The 16,494-nt window shown below is 36.2% G+C and overlaps 1 protein-coding gene across 1 annotated transcript in view; it reads right to left on the bottom strand.

Annotated features, from left to right (window-relative positions):
* Positions 1–349: 349 nt before the first annotated feature.
* ST8SIA1 (ST8 alpha-N-acetyl-neuraminide alpha-2,8-sialyltransferase 1) overlaps positions 350–16,494 on the bottom strand; it is a 152,417-nt gene continuing 136,272 nt past the window's right edge. Inside the window, exon 5 of the mRNA XM_072798714.1 lies at positions 350–8,979. Coding sequence (XP_072654815.1) covers positions 8,493–8,979 — 487 coding nt within the window. The 3' untranslated portion in view covers positions 350–8,492. The remainder of the gene's footprint in view (positions 8,980–16,494) is intronic.

Here is a 16,494-nt window from a genome sequence, read left to right as displayed (position 1 = left end):
CTCTAGGACACACATACTGATGCCACTGACTCATTACATAAAGGGAAAATTTTATCGCTGGAAAAAAATAGGTTCATGTACATATTTCACATTAAGTAAGCGCTCAATTTTCATTCTACGTCACCCAATAGATAATGCCTTTTACCTGCATAAGGGTAACAACACTGTTCATATAATCTATTCATAGCATTTAGAGTTCTGTATTTCTAAAATAATTTTCTCACCAAGCAGCATGAGGTTTCATCCAGAAGGAAAAAATCAGTGTAGCTGATATGGATACAAAACAGAGGAATAGAAAAGGAAATAGAATTACCCATACGCTTCTGGGAAATAAAAAGACTTCACAAGCTATAAAAAAATCATTTTATTCACAGGGTACATTTCCAAATTTTCTCCAAGTAAGGGAGGTAGAGAAATTGAGACTTACTGAACCTTCTCACTACCAGCCATAATTACAATGAACACACCAAAGAAAAAGACATGTTTTTACAGCAAACCTCCTCCTATGACATCGCATTTAGATTTTGTAGAAACCACTCAGCAGAACCAACCAAGATAGATACTGTTTTTTCAAGTCACACTATAAAAAGTGCCAATTAAAGTTTTTTTTTTACCTGCTACCTTTTATATGAAACTTTTAAAAAGAAGAAGAAATGAAGAGCACTGATTTCCCGCATACCTCCTGCCAATGGAATTTAGTCTTATTAGGAAAAAGTAATTTCATCTATACTTCAAAAGTGAGTTCAATTTTATAGTCTAATCTAAAAAATCTTTTCCAGAATTATTGCATCCATGGCCTGGTAGTCAAACCACATTGTACGAGAAAGAATTATTTTTCTATCTTTCTCTTACCTCCAGTCTGCAAATTTTCTGAAAAAGAGCTTGCACACATGTGGAATGATATATAGGGTGCAATAATCCAATTAAAGAGACCAGTGAGAAACATTTCTCTTTCAAAGCTTTTCAGGCCAACTGTACTGTGGTCACTAGAGTTCTAATAATGTTCTAGACTTTTTAAAAATTACATAAGCTTTTCAATGGAGCTTTCCTTGTCTGTTCTCTCCCCTTCCCTCTAGTGTCTCTGACTCTGATGTACCCCTGTGGCCATCAATCACCACAAATGGTGAATCCTGTATATTATGGGAGGGATGTCTATAGTAACTTACGGATAAGAAAGCCCAAAGAATTGGTGCTTAAGAGCAAATGAGAAACAGAAACAAACTGTTTCTTTGCTTCCATGAATGCTAGTGTTTGCTGGAGAAACAAACATTTTTAATCTAATCATTTTTAGCTTTCCTGTAGCTATCACCTAAGGAGCTCTCTATGAGAAGGTTCTACTACTTCAACAAAGGATATTTACATACCGTTATCAGACGTCTCCAAGGCCTATATACTATTGTGCATTTATATAAAATAGTCACATTTCACTACATTTATAAGAATCCTTGCTGATGGTAAAGGTACAACTTGGAATACACATGGCTACACCTTTAAAGTGACAGGGGGACAGGAAGGAAATACAGAAGGAAGAGGGAGCCAAGCCAGACAAAGTTAAGGCACCCTCTGCCACCCCCACCCTCATCAGCCATTTTTCTCTTTTCAATGGGAATAAATAATGCAAGGGTGTGTGTGTGTGTGTGTGTGTGTGTGTGTGTCTATGTCTGTGTATCTGTGTGTGTTTACACTAGAACAGAGGGGAGAAAACACATCTAAATCTTTACAACTGTCACCATGCATAGCATATGGTGGCCATGTCTCAAAGGGTGATGTTCAAAGTGACACTTTCTACTATCGCTGCCTCATTATGACAGGAGAGCTAAATAATAATCTTGTGTATGCGTCAAAGTGGAGATAAAAAGGGGCTATGAGAATGGCAGTGTTTACATATCCTAGCTTTGACACCAAGGAAAGCACGACTCAGAGATGGGCAGGAGGGCCCAAGTAGGTAAACTGGTGCCGCTCCTCCGTTTTCTTCCCTATGTGTCTCACAATCTGGCTCTCACGCTGCTTCCTCTAGCGTCTTTTCATCATGAGCCATAACAACTGCATAACAATATATTTCCTTTAAAATGTTTTGAAAGGTTCTATTCTTGGGACTGCACTCAAAGACTAACAGCCTCTGCACTCTGAGCTTAGATTCATACTAAGATCCCTCCCAGGGGTCCTTCACAATTAAAATCCTGGTTTTATCTTTCTCTTTTTCTTTTTGGTTAAACCCTTTTTTATCACAATTTTCCATTTCACTTATGATGCAGAGAAAAACAGACATATCTGACTCCAAATTTTCTCTGCTCTGGATAAACTCTTATCTCTTAGATGTTTATTGGTATCACGCAACACATATGCTTTTAAAATGACAAATAACTGGAGAAAATCTAATTATATAGAAGCAGAAAGAGACATGATCAATAGATTTGAATATTATTCTATAAAAGTCCCAGGCAGCTTTGCATCATTGATTATATCTGACAGCCTTAATAGGAACGCAAAATTAGAAAGGACTTTATCACAATGCAGAGATCAATAAGAACACAGAGGAGGGAGGCAAATAAATGACCATGAACAAAAGATAATTCCTCTCTTGTGCTTTAAAAAAGTTATAGTTGGTTATCACACAAATGTTCACAGATATTATATGTCAATTTATAATGTTATTTATTCCTTCTTAGGGGGAAGAAATCAGAAATGTTGGCATCAGAAAGAAGAAAATCAGAAGGAAACGGAAACATACTTTTTCTTTATTGTGATGATGAGCAGAGGCTGTCTTATGTTTGAATGAGCTTTCCTTTCAAGCACTTGGTTCAATCTCTCACCTCTAGTAGGAATGTAAATAATTCAAGAGACATGCCTAGGCTGTGGATAAAGCCAACAGAAACCATTTTCTTATGATAGGAAGAAAAAGGTCTACAGCAATTGTAGCTTCATCTAAATCTCTTTCCACTTACAAAATAGGAATCTTACAGTGTTCAACCTAAATATTCTGTCCTCATCTTTCGGAGTCACAAACAAACATTCTAGGCTCCAGGATTCTTTTGGACCAGTCTCCTCAGCTTTCAAAGAGACTATGTGAGAACTATAGAACATAGTTGACTCCTGAACAATGCGGGGATCTAAGGCGTCAACCCCTCTGTATAATAAAAAATCTGCATATAACTTTTGACTCCCCCAAAACATAACTACTCCGTAACTATTATGCCTATTATTGCCTGGAAGCCTTATCAACAACATAAACAGTTGATTAACACATATTTTGTACAATATACTATATTCTTACAGTGAAGTAAGCTAGAGAAAATAAAATGTTATTTAGAAAATCATAAGGAAAATACATTTACAGTACTGTACTATATTTATAAAAAAAAAATCTGTGTATAACAGACCTGTGTAGTTCTCACCTGTGTCATTCAAGGGTCAACTATATTTGCTATCTCCCTAGCTTCAAGAATTCAGAAAATTCATCTGAGTGGGAAAAAAGCTCCATTTTTAATCATCACTGACAGGGCCATAATTAGGTCAGGGTGACCAGAATTCAGTCACAGGACATCCAAATTTAGAGAGCACAAATTTAAGAAAAAAAAAAAAAAACTGTTTAAGGCAGTATAAAATTTTAAGCTTCTCAGCAAATTTCCACACCAACTCTCCAGTCACAAGGCTACTAGCTTGACCCAACAGTCAGGCCATTTTCCCTGGTAGTGGATAGAAATAGATGGTGCTGGAAAGTCAAGGTCAAGGGCAGAGACTTATCCTTAGGTACTCTGAGAGTTTGGGAGTACAGTTTTCTCCTCCTTTCCACTTGCCTCCTCCTCTTCCCGGCACCCAGACCCAAATCGCTGGTCATAGTTATCTATAGTTATTACAGACTTTGCTAGAGGTTTGGCCGAAGTTTCAGGTGCCTTGTACTTGTTTACCACTTCCTGACGTGTGCTCATCAAAAAGTCATAATCTGAGAGTAGACCTCTAGCCTGAGAAGAGGGAAGTAAAAAGCACAACATTACTCTCAGTCCTTATTCCTCCACATATTTGTCCTCAGGTTCTCACAAAAGTCTTTCCAGCCCTTGATCCTTGGCACTCTAGAAACAGAGCAGATATTATTACCTGGTTCTGGTGGGAACGGTTTTGTACAACACATTAAGAATTCCCTAAAGGCGTTGGTGGACTGTGGCGGGTTTTTTCTTGGAAGTCCCTCCTGATAAAGATTTATCAGTTAAAAATTTAACAAGGCCAATATTTTGAAACATGAAACTCAAAATGATAGACAGCTGATTTTTTTCAAAGAAATAGAAAGCTTCATATAATAAACTAGAAAACTGCAATAGTTGCTGACCAGAAGAAATATGCTTGATATGCTTTCTATTTGGGAATCATATATACCACTTCTGTAAAGCTTCTGACGAATCTAAGAATATTTTTGTCCAATTTGGAACCCTGGGATTTCTTGCATTAATTTCCATGTAGATTGTGAGGCTGTGCTGTCCATTGCTCCAGGTACAACTTACATATAATCTAAAAAGGTTTGTAGGACATGAGACATTGCAAAACCAAACAGGTATTGTCTGAATATCTACCATTTGGGGTCATTTCTATTATTTTGGAATATTTACTTTGTTAAAACAAAAGTGAACTATATAGGAATAAAATTCCATGGCACTACTTAACTTCACGTATTGATTGTAGTTTAGATGCACAGTGCTGTATAAACTGTTGGTCAGAGGCACCTGGGTAGTTTAGTCCATTAAGTGTCTGCTTTCTGCTCAGGTCATGATCCCAGAGTCCCAGGATCAAACCCAAAATCAGGCTCCCTGCTCAGTGGGGAGGCTGCTTCTCCCTTTCTCTCTCCCTCTGCTCCTTCTCTGTCTCTCTCACTCATACTCTCGCTCTCTCAAATAAATTTTAAAAATCTAAAAAGTAAAAGTAAAGAAAATAAACTGTTGGTCAGACTCTACATAAAGCATAGGTTTCCATTTTCTTCTTCCATATAAAAATCTTTCATATAAAAAAATCACTTTTCTAGCTTAGACAATGATTTCATCCTTCACTCATCTTAATTTTACTGAAGTGTAATTAAAATTAAACAGAGGTCACCTTATTCATGATCCTTAGCATCAATGCAATTCTTAAATTGGGACTGATAAAAGGTAAAAATCCTATCAGGTATCCATTTTCAAGATATATCTTCTACTGCCCCCATGGAGCAGCCTAATTTTTGTCAATAAAAAGCAAATTTAAAAATTAGACCAATGGGACGCCTGGATGGCTCAGAGTATCTGACTTTGGCTCAGGTCATGATCCTGGGGTCCTGGGATCGAGTCTTGCTTCGGGGTCCCTGCGGACTATGTCTCTGCCTCTTTCTCTGTGTCTCTCATGAATAAATAAATAAAACCTTTTAAAAAAATTAGAGGGTGACATCCTCTCTAGGCAGATGCATTGAAAATAATGAAATATTTTATTACTGACTGTGTCTCCCATAACCTGAGTATCTTCTGAGCTAATGTTAAGGGTCAGTAGTATTAAAACATAATTGACCAAATTCGTCAAAGTATGAGGCCCAATTCCAGATAAACAAAATAAAATAATAGGTGCTTAGATTTCAACTTTTTAATAGTAATAGAGTATTCCAGACTACTCTGCCAGATAATTCTGGAAAGATCTTCACTTAGGAACACATATATTTCAATAAGGATAGATACGCATAACTTTATGCCACAATACATATGTGTACACACACACAAGCACAGTCATACTCCTAGTCTAGATACGTCTAACCATGAAAAAGGCAATATGTATGGCATACCTATGAGTTGTCAGTATAAAATAATAGCAACTGCAATCTACTCTAAGAACACATTCTCATTTAACTGTAGTCATATTTCAAATGATGTCAGTGTGTATATATATCCTTAAGTGAAGACAATTCGGAGAAGTCAAAGTATTCTTTTGGTCTAATTCAGGGTTTCTCAACCTTGACACTGTTAATATTTTAGACTGGGTAATTCTTTGCTGGGGGTGGGGGAGCTGACCTCTGCACTGCAGGATGTTTAGCAGGATTCCTGGCTTCTGTCCACTAGATGCCAGTAGCACCCTCCAAATCATGACAATCAGAAATGTCTTTACACACTGCTGAAAGTCACCAGATGGGGGAGGGGAAACACCCCAGTTGAGAAGTACTGGTCTAATTGAACATTATCATCTTGGGCCATTTCTGTTCTGCCTTTCAGAAGCCACAAATTCACAGTCTAAAAATTGCATAACTTATAGTATAAATCTATCCCAGAAATCGTAACAAGATGTACAATTTCCAAATAGCAGCTTCAGTGGAACTGTGACGCATGGGCTTTATGGAGCTCTTTACTCACATTTGAACAATTTTATCAGTTAAAGTACTAATTTGTGTGGCATGTGTTTTTCATTAGCCCTTTTATATCTTTGATGACATGTATAGGTAAAAATGTATTCCTTATTAAGGTAATTATTAAATAATAACAATGGCTCTAAAAAGGAAATAGGTTTAAGGTTTCACATCCAGTGAGTATTTAACACAGCTTACTCACAGTAATTCTCATTACATTTTTGCTGGCATATAGGATTAAAATAACAAATCAGTTCTGTTATTGAGCATGGAATCAATATTCTCAAATTCTTAACTTTCTAAGCATCAATATAATCTGTTGTGTCAAGCAGTCATTTTTAACTGATTTCTATGATAACCTCAAAATTTAATCTTACTTAGAAACCATCTATTCTGGTGGTGAAACAGAATTTTCCCAAGGGCTTTGTTTTCTCAATGTCTTTTAAATTAACCCACCCAAACCTGCCACCTGTTTTAATTTATATGGTAAACTAAGTTTCTACCATTAAAAATGAAGTAGAATGTTTAGCATAACTTATCTATATTTTGAAGTAGAATGTTTAGCGTAACTTATCTATATATTGGTACATTGAAAAGAATAAAAATAGTGATTTCTAGTGTCTCCTTTTAGATTAAGGCATTCCAAAGCACAAAGACAGTAAGAGGCTCCCTTTACCTTCCTCATACATGTAAACATATTTAACTGCCTATAATCTGTTAGTAGAGTTTGTTTGCAGTTTGTCAAAGCTTATGTAAAAAGTTTTCTAAGTAGCCTTACCTGCTACTACCAAGGGAATCAACATCTATGAATTCACATCCCTTTGCTTGTATGAACCATGCATGTGTGACCACGCTCAATACATGGTTCATTCATGATGTGTGAGATGTTAGGGAGAGTCAGAATGAGTAAAACAATTCTGCTTATTTTGGGTAAGCATTTGGAGGTCATGCTAGTGTGAGCATTATGAGCAGCAACCTGTCAGCTGGCTTGTCTTTTATCAAGGTGTAGTGATGTGTAGTACACAATATACATTTGTATGTAGCTCTTCAACAATGGTTACAGATTTTTGCCATCCTAAGTCATGTGGGTTCAACTTTCTTAGCTGCATGGGGATGAGCTTTGTTTAACTGTGTGTGAGTGTGCGTACATAAATACACGTTTTACTTGTGTGTGTGTATCTTGGAGTGAATATACCATAGTAGATATAAAAGGGATGTGCTTTCCAGTCCTGTTTCCAGACTAAACTTTACATCATTGTGCTTTACTTTATCTCTGATAATTAAATTAAGAAGACAATTATGCCAATTTGCAAATAAATAATGCACTCACATTTGCAGTCTTTCTGCACTAAAATAACATAATAATACAAACAGGCTTAAATAATGCAGACCTAAAATTGAGTTTATGCCCTCAATTCTGAGAAGGAGGGAAAGTGGCTCATGTTAATCAGACTATGAATCAACACAGTCTAAATTCAACAATGCTTCGCATCCTCTAAGTAGACTTGACAAAAGGGGAGGAAGCAATTCTTATTCAACATTTTTTAAATGGAGGGAAACTAGAGTTAACATAGACTTGGTTCAACAAATCACAAGAACTAGCTGTAGTGTTTTGTATCTTTATTACTCAGTAAGGAATTTTCTTTTTATCTACCTCATCACCCACTCACTGCCCCTAAATAGGGCAAAAATAAATAATAATTTTTTAAAAACCTATGGTTCTAAGATATAAGATAGGTTTTTCTCTAAAGCCAGATTGTGTTGATAATCCGTAACACTTTGTCCGGCATTTCCTTTATTCTACCTTGATTAATTCTTCAGCTTCAACAACTGGAGTTCTGTCTTGAGAACTGCATCTTCTAGCTTTGAACCATGTAAACGTGCTTTACCAACAGCATTTCACCAGCATGTTACTAGTTGCAAATCCACAATGTGCTACAAAATATTTCACAGGATGTTTCATTTCTTATTTGTCCTCCAAGCCAACATCCAAAGTGGAGTTTCTCTTGGTTTTTCGTAGTTGTTTTATTTTGTTTTTCCATGTGGCCCATGTGAATCCATGAAATGACTTGACCATTCCTTTTGGAGTCATGTAGAAAACCTAACAAAAATACCCTGGGCTCAGTTCTTTCTTTTTCCACGGTCCCTAGGAAGTGGGCTGAAGTGAAGTGTCTTCACATGGGTCTAGCTGCATCCTCAGTGCACCGATTTTATGAAGATACCAGAGCTGGAGAAATTCCTCTGGCATGGCATGGAAGCCAGAAAAGGGCAAGACGTTATCATAGTAGTGGTGGCTGATGGGCTGCTCATGCATATTCACAGAGAAGGGCCAGAACCCATAAATAGCTACCTCTTCACAGAGGCCCAGAGCTGCACTCACCAGAAAGAGTCCTGTGGACAAGCGCTTAGCATGGATTCCCCTACTTTTCCAGAACTTTCCAATGCTACGCAGAAAATTGGGGTTGGCGAAGAGCACTGTTTGATTGGCACCAACATCTGAGAGTGTATAATAAACCCGGAGAGATGGCTCTGTTCCTGTCTTCATAGAAAAGGCAGGCATGTAGATATAACTGTGGTTATAGATTTTCATGTTGTCCACAAATGTCTTTCTGGACCATAGTAGATTCTGAAACCTATTAAAGAAAAGAAGAGGCTCAATTAAACCTTGAGAAAAGGAACTCCTCCAACCACTTTATTGTTCTTCTGATGGTCCTGTTACTTCACATTATCTCGGGGGCGGGGAGAGCATGAAAAATGCTTCACTTATATTTAAAATCTTCTTTGAACTTACCAATTATTTCTCATCAAGGAGCTTGGCTTTCCCTAACCCCAACAATCTTAAATTCAGGTTAAGATTCCTTAATGGAACTCCTTCTAAACTAAAATGCGCTGTACATTTTGTTCTCCCAGAATAATTTGCCTGGAATGTAAAAATGGTTTAATACTTATGAATTCACAAAGATTGTTGAATAAGAATTTTTTTAATTTAAGAATTTTTTAATATATTCATTTGAGAGAGAGAGAGCAAGCGAGAGCCCAGGAATGGGGAGGGACTGAGGGAAAGGGAGAAGCAGACTCCCTGCTGAGCAGGGAGCTCCGATGTGGGGCTCAATCCCAGGACCCTGGGATCATGACCTGAGTTGAAGGCAGACACTTAACTGACCAAATGACCCAGGCACCCCATTGGATAAGATTTTGATAAAAACTATTTGTGCAGGGATGCCTGGGTGGCTCAGCAGGTTGAGTGTCTGCCTTTGGCTCAGGACATGATCCCAGATTCCTGGGATTCCACAGGCTTCTTGCATGGAGCCTACTTCTCCCTCTGCCTGTGTCTCTGTCCCTCTCTCAATGTGTCTCTCATGAATAAACAAATAAAATCTTTAAAAAAAAACTATTTGTGCAGTCTAATATAAGCACAGGACTGGTTTTTTCATCTGCAAATCAAAGGAACCACCTGAAAGATACTTCTTCCCATTGAAATTCTATGATCCTAGAAGTATTCAGATTAACTGATACTATAACTACAATATTACATGGAAAAAGAAATACTTGTTACTATTATAAAATGATGCCAACAGAGTTGTCCACATTGCTTGCTTCAAAGAACTCTACTTTCCTATGTTCTTTCAGTTTGGATTCCATAAAAAAGAGGATCTCTGGTTCAATTGTATTCAACTAAAATTGGTGGCATACATCCAATGTGTCAGACACTGGGGAATTTAACATTTAATGACCCCATTTTGTTCTTAAGAAATTCAGGTCCAATTGTGAAAACAAAAAGATAAATGAGTACAACATAATGCTCTAAATGTAGCAGTTGATATTTGTATAAAGTACTGTGCAATCCAGAGGAAAAAATAATTAATCCTGCCTTAAAGTAGTAGAGCCTGAGAGCTTCAGAGAGGGGATGACATTTAAGTACATCTCCTGTGGGGAGGCAACAGGAAGCAGAGCAACTAAACTAGAAGAAAACACTTTAGTCACAGGCAACGGTGCATAGCGTACAGACACAAGCATGATGGTTGTTTCCCTGGGACATGGGAGGCAGGAATGGTGGGAGGCAGTGGTTGAAGATAAGACACACTGCAAAAAACCTCATGCATCTCTAATTTGTTTGTGGACTTCAGTCTGTGGTGATGGGGAAACTTTACAGCCATGAGTACTCACAGCACTTACCATTTGTATCACAAATATTTCATCGTTTGTTTAGTTGTCAGTCTGTGTCAAAAAAGGTTCACTGATGATCTGGGGAAGGAAGAGGCTGGTAGCCTGGAGACCAGTTAGGAGGTTGCTGATACAGATCGTGTATAAAAAGAGAAAAAAGACAATGACCTACACTATGTTCTTATAACTTTTGTTTTCTTTCACACAGGGGCAGTCACCTGTCTTGGGTTATGTGCAGGTAGAGCAGAAGCATCTAATGGAATGGAGCCACAATCAGCAGAGGGAAGTCTGGCTTGACATGTTGGCAGAGTTCATCATAAATATGTGAAACTAAAATTCTAAATAAACAAATCCACAGGATTTTATGTAGCAATCAGTGTCATTAACTCTGCCTGCCAAGAAAGGTGTGTTCTTTAAGGAAAATTGCTCAAGTTTTCTTCATGTCCTTGATTCAGCAGCCTGCTTTAGCAATTTTCTCTGGGCCCTGACAAATTAAAAAAGTGGTAACAGAGTTTGTAAGTGGAAACACTTTATCCTAAAAGAAGCCATGGAAGCACATTTAACCATACTCTGGGGCTGAACCAGCCTCACCAACACAAATTCCTACCTCTCAACTCCACTAGCCCATGCTTAATAGTTCAATTCTCTCTGTTGCCCACCCACATCTTTCATTGTCTTTCTAAAACATGAATGCTTTCCCAATCATGTAACCATATCCTCCTGCAGAAAACCTTTTACTTCTTTTGAACCATGGTTCTCAAACTTTAGTTAGAATATCCTGATATTACAGCTTCCTGGGTTCCAATGAGAGTTATCCAGGGTGCTGAATTTGTATGCAGCAGTCCCTGGTGATTCTGGTGCAGATGTCCTGTGGATAGACTTATTTAGAAGGTCAAAGCCATCCATGAAAGTTGTGTGGCTCTCTGCCATCTATTTCTCAACATCTCTTTCTTTCTCTTTCTTTACATCTTCTAATTTTATCCTTGCTGCCATTCTAACAGGAAGAAGTGCTCCCTCTTCCCCCTCTGTGTTTCGGAACAAACCATTTCATATTTTCTTAAAAACTCATGTTCTAAAGTGGATCTTCCTTCTTTAAAGCATTTAACCTCCCCATCTCTCCTGAATTATTCCCTTTTGTCTTCTAAGCACAGTTAGGACTTAGTATGAGGCAATTCTTCATATGCCCATATCGTTTCCCAGGCTACATTCTAATTTTTTCATTGCATTATTAATGTTCTAGAGCAATTAGTCTACTTCTATCTGTTATCTTTCTTGCTTCCATTTCCTCCTTATTGCTGTGCAGAATGGCTCCTTTTCCATAGAGCTCTGCTGGTTAATGGAACTAATCCTTATTTTTGTAGTGGACCACATACTAATGAGAATTACAGAGAAAGCTTCAGCAAAATCAGGGAAATTGATTTTATGTTCCCTGTCTTAAAGCTGGCTAATTATTCTTGAAGAGGGTAATCTTTCTTCTGTGAGTTTTATCTTTGAAAAGGAACACCACATCTTGAATTTATTATAGCCTTAGGTTTTTGATACTGTTAAAGAACCAGCCTATATATAACATTTTATTATTTTTACCTACCCCATTTTTCAACAAACAACATATTTAGAACTCAATTCAACTCAATACTTATTTATGGAACACATAATATATTTAATGTGACCCTGATCAAGAACTTACTAGAGGTGTTTTAAATTTTACTAAACTATTACAAAATTCAACTAGAATTATAAAACAGTAGTAGTGCTCCAACTCAACTCTCCAGCCTCATTCTCAATACTCTCTATACTCTCACCCTATGCTACAGCCATCCTTGTTTGTGCATCTATCCTCATCTTTGTGCATTGGTAGTTTCCTTTTGGCTTATCCATTCATTGCCCTGGTGAAGTTCTGCCTAAACATCGAGACTTAATCTTCTCCTTCTAAAGCATATTCCTTCTTTTCAACTTAAGCTTTCAAAGGAGTTTTCTTGGAACTTCTCAGTATGAACTGACTCTACCCTACAAGACTGTGTACTCCTTGAAGACAAGAGACAAGTTTTATTTATCCTTTAATTTTTACAAACTTAGCTCAGAATAGTTGTATACTATATAAAGGGAAAAGTATTAAATTGAAAAAAGAAGAAAATGAAGTGAGATCAGCCAATGAATTACTAAAAATAGAAATGATTAATATATAATGAATATGGGCATGAAACAAATAAATATATGAACAAAAATAGCAGAAAGCACAGAAATATAGCATACTTTACAAGTCAATTTCATACATGACAATAAAGAGAAAATCACTGATATTTGATACAGTTACTATCAAGCCAACTATTTAACAATTTGAAAATTTGAGGGGGAATAGATTCATATTTGACAAGAAAATCTCAAAATAATTTCAAGATAAGTAAGAATATTTAAAGCCTATATTACAAGAAAAACTAAAGAAAACAATTGTAAATGTACCAGCTACTTGCAAATAATCTATAAAGGAAAATGTTGGCAAAATTGATTACACCAAGATGCCAAATTACCGTGAAAATAAGATAACTAAATAAAAAGGGAATGACTCTGAAAAGCATTTTCCACAAATATAAAAATAAAAAAAGCTCACTATTGATCACATTATAGAGTCTAAATATATTGATATGAAAATAGACAAAAACACAAATAATCTAAAAGGAATTATAATAAAAACTGTTAAATGTTCAGAATGTCCTTCAGAATGCCAATTAAGATGCACACTGAAAAAAATAAAGGTAAGGGTCCAGTTCTCCCCTGATTTCCAGAAGTGAAAGAAAAAATATTTTTAAAGATCTATATCCATCCTGAAAAAAGGGAAACTCTCAATGAATCCCCAAAGCTAAGTTACCTCTGAAAAACAGAATGCTTACAGAAAGCCAGAACATAAGCTAATTTGCTGAGCATTGGTATAAATGTAGCAGCGCCCCATGCCTAGAGGCAGAAGATACTAAAAAATTGAGTGTCTTCCAACAATCAATAAGGTAATTGTTTACAGTATGGGACAGGAGAGACTTTTAAGTGGATTGAACCCTAAAATCATGCACCAGTCAATTATCACTGTGGGTACCAGGGAGAGAATATCAGCCTCTATGGAGAAACAGTAACTGCGTGCCCAGAGCTGGCCCAGGCAAGGGGAAACTGAGGATTCTTTTCAACTTGTACAATTGGCAGCCAAGCTTATAGTTCCCAAGTAGAATACCGACACTGGCCCAAGACACTCTGTAGATAACAACATTTGAGAGTCACCCAAAAGAAAGCCACCTTGCTACCTTTTCAATCAAGAGTAAAGCCTACCTGTGACAGATCTAGTATGTACAGAGCTTCCCGTTGCTGAACAAGAACAGACACCCAAGATCAGAAAATACTGAAGGAAAGTCGCCACCATGAGAGTCAGAGAACAAAATGGAAGAACTCAGAAGAAATCAATATTATTCAAGGGGCAGAAGAAACCCTTGAAATTCATAATTAGTTTGTTTAGAAATGTTAATAGCTTACTGTATGCATTAAGGAAGACTAGGATGCTATAAAAAGCAAAAGAACACGTAGGTAATAAAAAACAGCTATTGGCAATTTAAAAAGATAATTGATGGGTTCTGGAAAGGAAATCTCTAGGAAAATAGCTACAAAATAGGCCTAGAAACCTATCAATTGGATTCTAGTTAAAGGAAAAAGACACTTCCTGGAGAGATGCCTCAACAACAATAAAAACTGCCTCTGATAGATTCATCTGATAGATGTTAACAGTAATGAAAGAAGATTTGCAGCTCAGATGAGAGTCTGGAGATGATTTAGTGACAATGCATGGAAAGCCTTTATTTGCTCTGGGGGGAAATTAACAGGAAAAAAATTAAAAGTTGAACAGGATATCAAATACTACATAAAATTGACTTTTTCTCAGATGTGAACAGTAATTATGTAGACACTAAGGTAAGTAATGACTTAATTTAATTGTGATATATATTAATTGAGAAGTTAGGAAAGTAGGTGTATAGAGGAGTGCTGTGAGTCGCACTTTAACAGATAAAAACCTTTATTTTGGGATCCCTGGGTGGCGCAGCGGTTTGGCGCCTGCCTTTGGCCCAGGGCGCGATCCTGGAGACCCGGGATGGAATCCCAAATCGGGCTCCCGGTGCATGGAGCCTGCTTCTCCCTCTGCCTGTGTCTCTGCCTCTCTCTATCTCTCTCTGTGACTATCATAAATAAAAAAAAAAAAAAAGCCTTTATTTTTCTGCAAGAAATCAAGAGATAAACTGAAAAGTTTAATATTGTAATTAAGCATGCTGCTTTAAAATGCAACAAGAGAAAAATCAACTAGAGAATTTCAACATCTTGGAACATTACTTGGGGGAATGTGAGACAAGAATTTGCTTCTTGCCATACTATCTGATTTTTTAAATTATGTACATGTATAATTTTGGTAAAAAATGGAAATTGAATTTTTTAATCATAAAAAAGATAAAGCAATTTATATTGATAACGTGAATAATACTGCTGAAGGAATATAGTAGTCAAGAAACTTTATCCACCTAACAAGAGTTTCAAAGTGTATATAACAAAAACTGATTAAAATTTAGATATTCACAAATCCATTATCATAGAAGCTTCAATTAAAAATGTTTATTATTTTTAACCACAAATTAACAATTTCTAACAAGGACTACACATCACAAAAGAAAATATATGATATATATATATATATATATATATGTTAAAACAATTATCATCTTGTATGTTGTAACATCTGATCTAAAATGAAGAGCCAGGAACAGAAAGATTCACATACTCTACTGAAGAAAAACTTTAAAAACATATTTCAAGTATGTCTTTAAGGGAGAATCTGTCAATATTTGCATATGATATAATTAGCTATCTAGAATATATATAAGAGAACCAACTGGAAAATGATTTACTAGAACTAATAAAGACTTAGAAAAGCATGGCTTTTAAAAATCAATAGCTAAGCCAGGTATAGAAGAGAACTTCCTCAACTTGATAAAGAATAGCTACAAAAAATCTACACCTAGCATCATAATTTATGGTGAGAAATGTGACTTTCCCATTATTACTGGTAATATGTTACGGAGGTTAACTCCCACAACTGTTCAACATTATACTAGAAGTCATTGCTAATACAACTAGACAAGAAAATGAAATAAAGATATACAGATTGGAAAGGAATATATAACACTGTCTTTACAGACACAGTCATCTTCACACAATCATCATGTAGAAAATTTGAAAGAATTTTAAACTGGAACTAGTAAGTTACAGCAAGGTTGGAGGATACAAAATTAATATACCAAGTCGAATGCTTTCCTAAATATGAGCAATAAACAAGTAAAATTTGAAATAAAAATAAAAAATACAGTGCCATTTATATTAGCACTACCCAAATATGAAATACTTTTGTATAAATCTAACAAAACATATACAATACCTATGTGAGGAACACTAGGAAGTTCTGATGAACAAAATTAAGGAACTAAACAAATGAGATATAACATGAGAAATACTACAGGTTCATGGATAGAAAGGCTCAATATTGTCAAGATGTTAGTTCTTCCCAATATGATCTGTAGATACAATGCAACCCCAATCAAAATAGCAGCAGGTTATTTTGTGTATGTCAACAAAGTAATTCTAAAATTTACGTGGAGAAGCAAAAGATGTAGAATAGTCAATGCAATATCGAAGGAGAAGAACAAACTTGGAGGACTGGCACTATGCAATGTCACGATTTACTATAAAGCTACAGTAATCAAGATAATGTGGTATTGGCAAAAGAATAGACAGTTCAGTGGAACAGAACAGGAAATTCAGAAATAGACCCACATAAATACATTCAACTGATCTTTGACAAAGGAGCAAAAGCAATACAATGAAACAAAGATGGTTTTCAACAAATGGGTACTAAAACAAATGGATTTCCACATGCAAAAAGTTGAATCTAGACAAAGACTTGATAG

The sequence above is a fragment of the Canis lupus genome, chromosome 25, assembly GCF_048164855.1.
Source record: "Canis lupus baileyi chromosome 25, mCanLup2.hap1, whole genome shotgun sequence".
NCBI classification, from domain to species: domain Eukaryota; kingdom Metazoa; phylum Chordata; class Mammalia; order Carnivora; family Canidae; genus Canis; species Canis lupus.
This window is presented reverse-complemented; position numbering and strand designations above follow the sequence as displayed.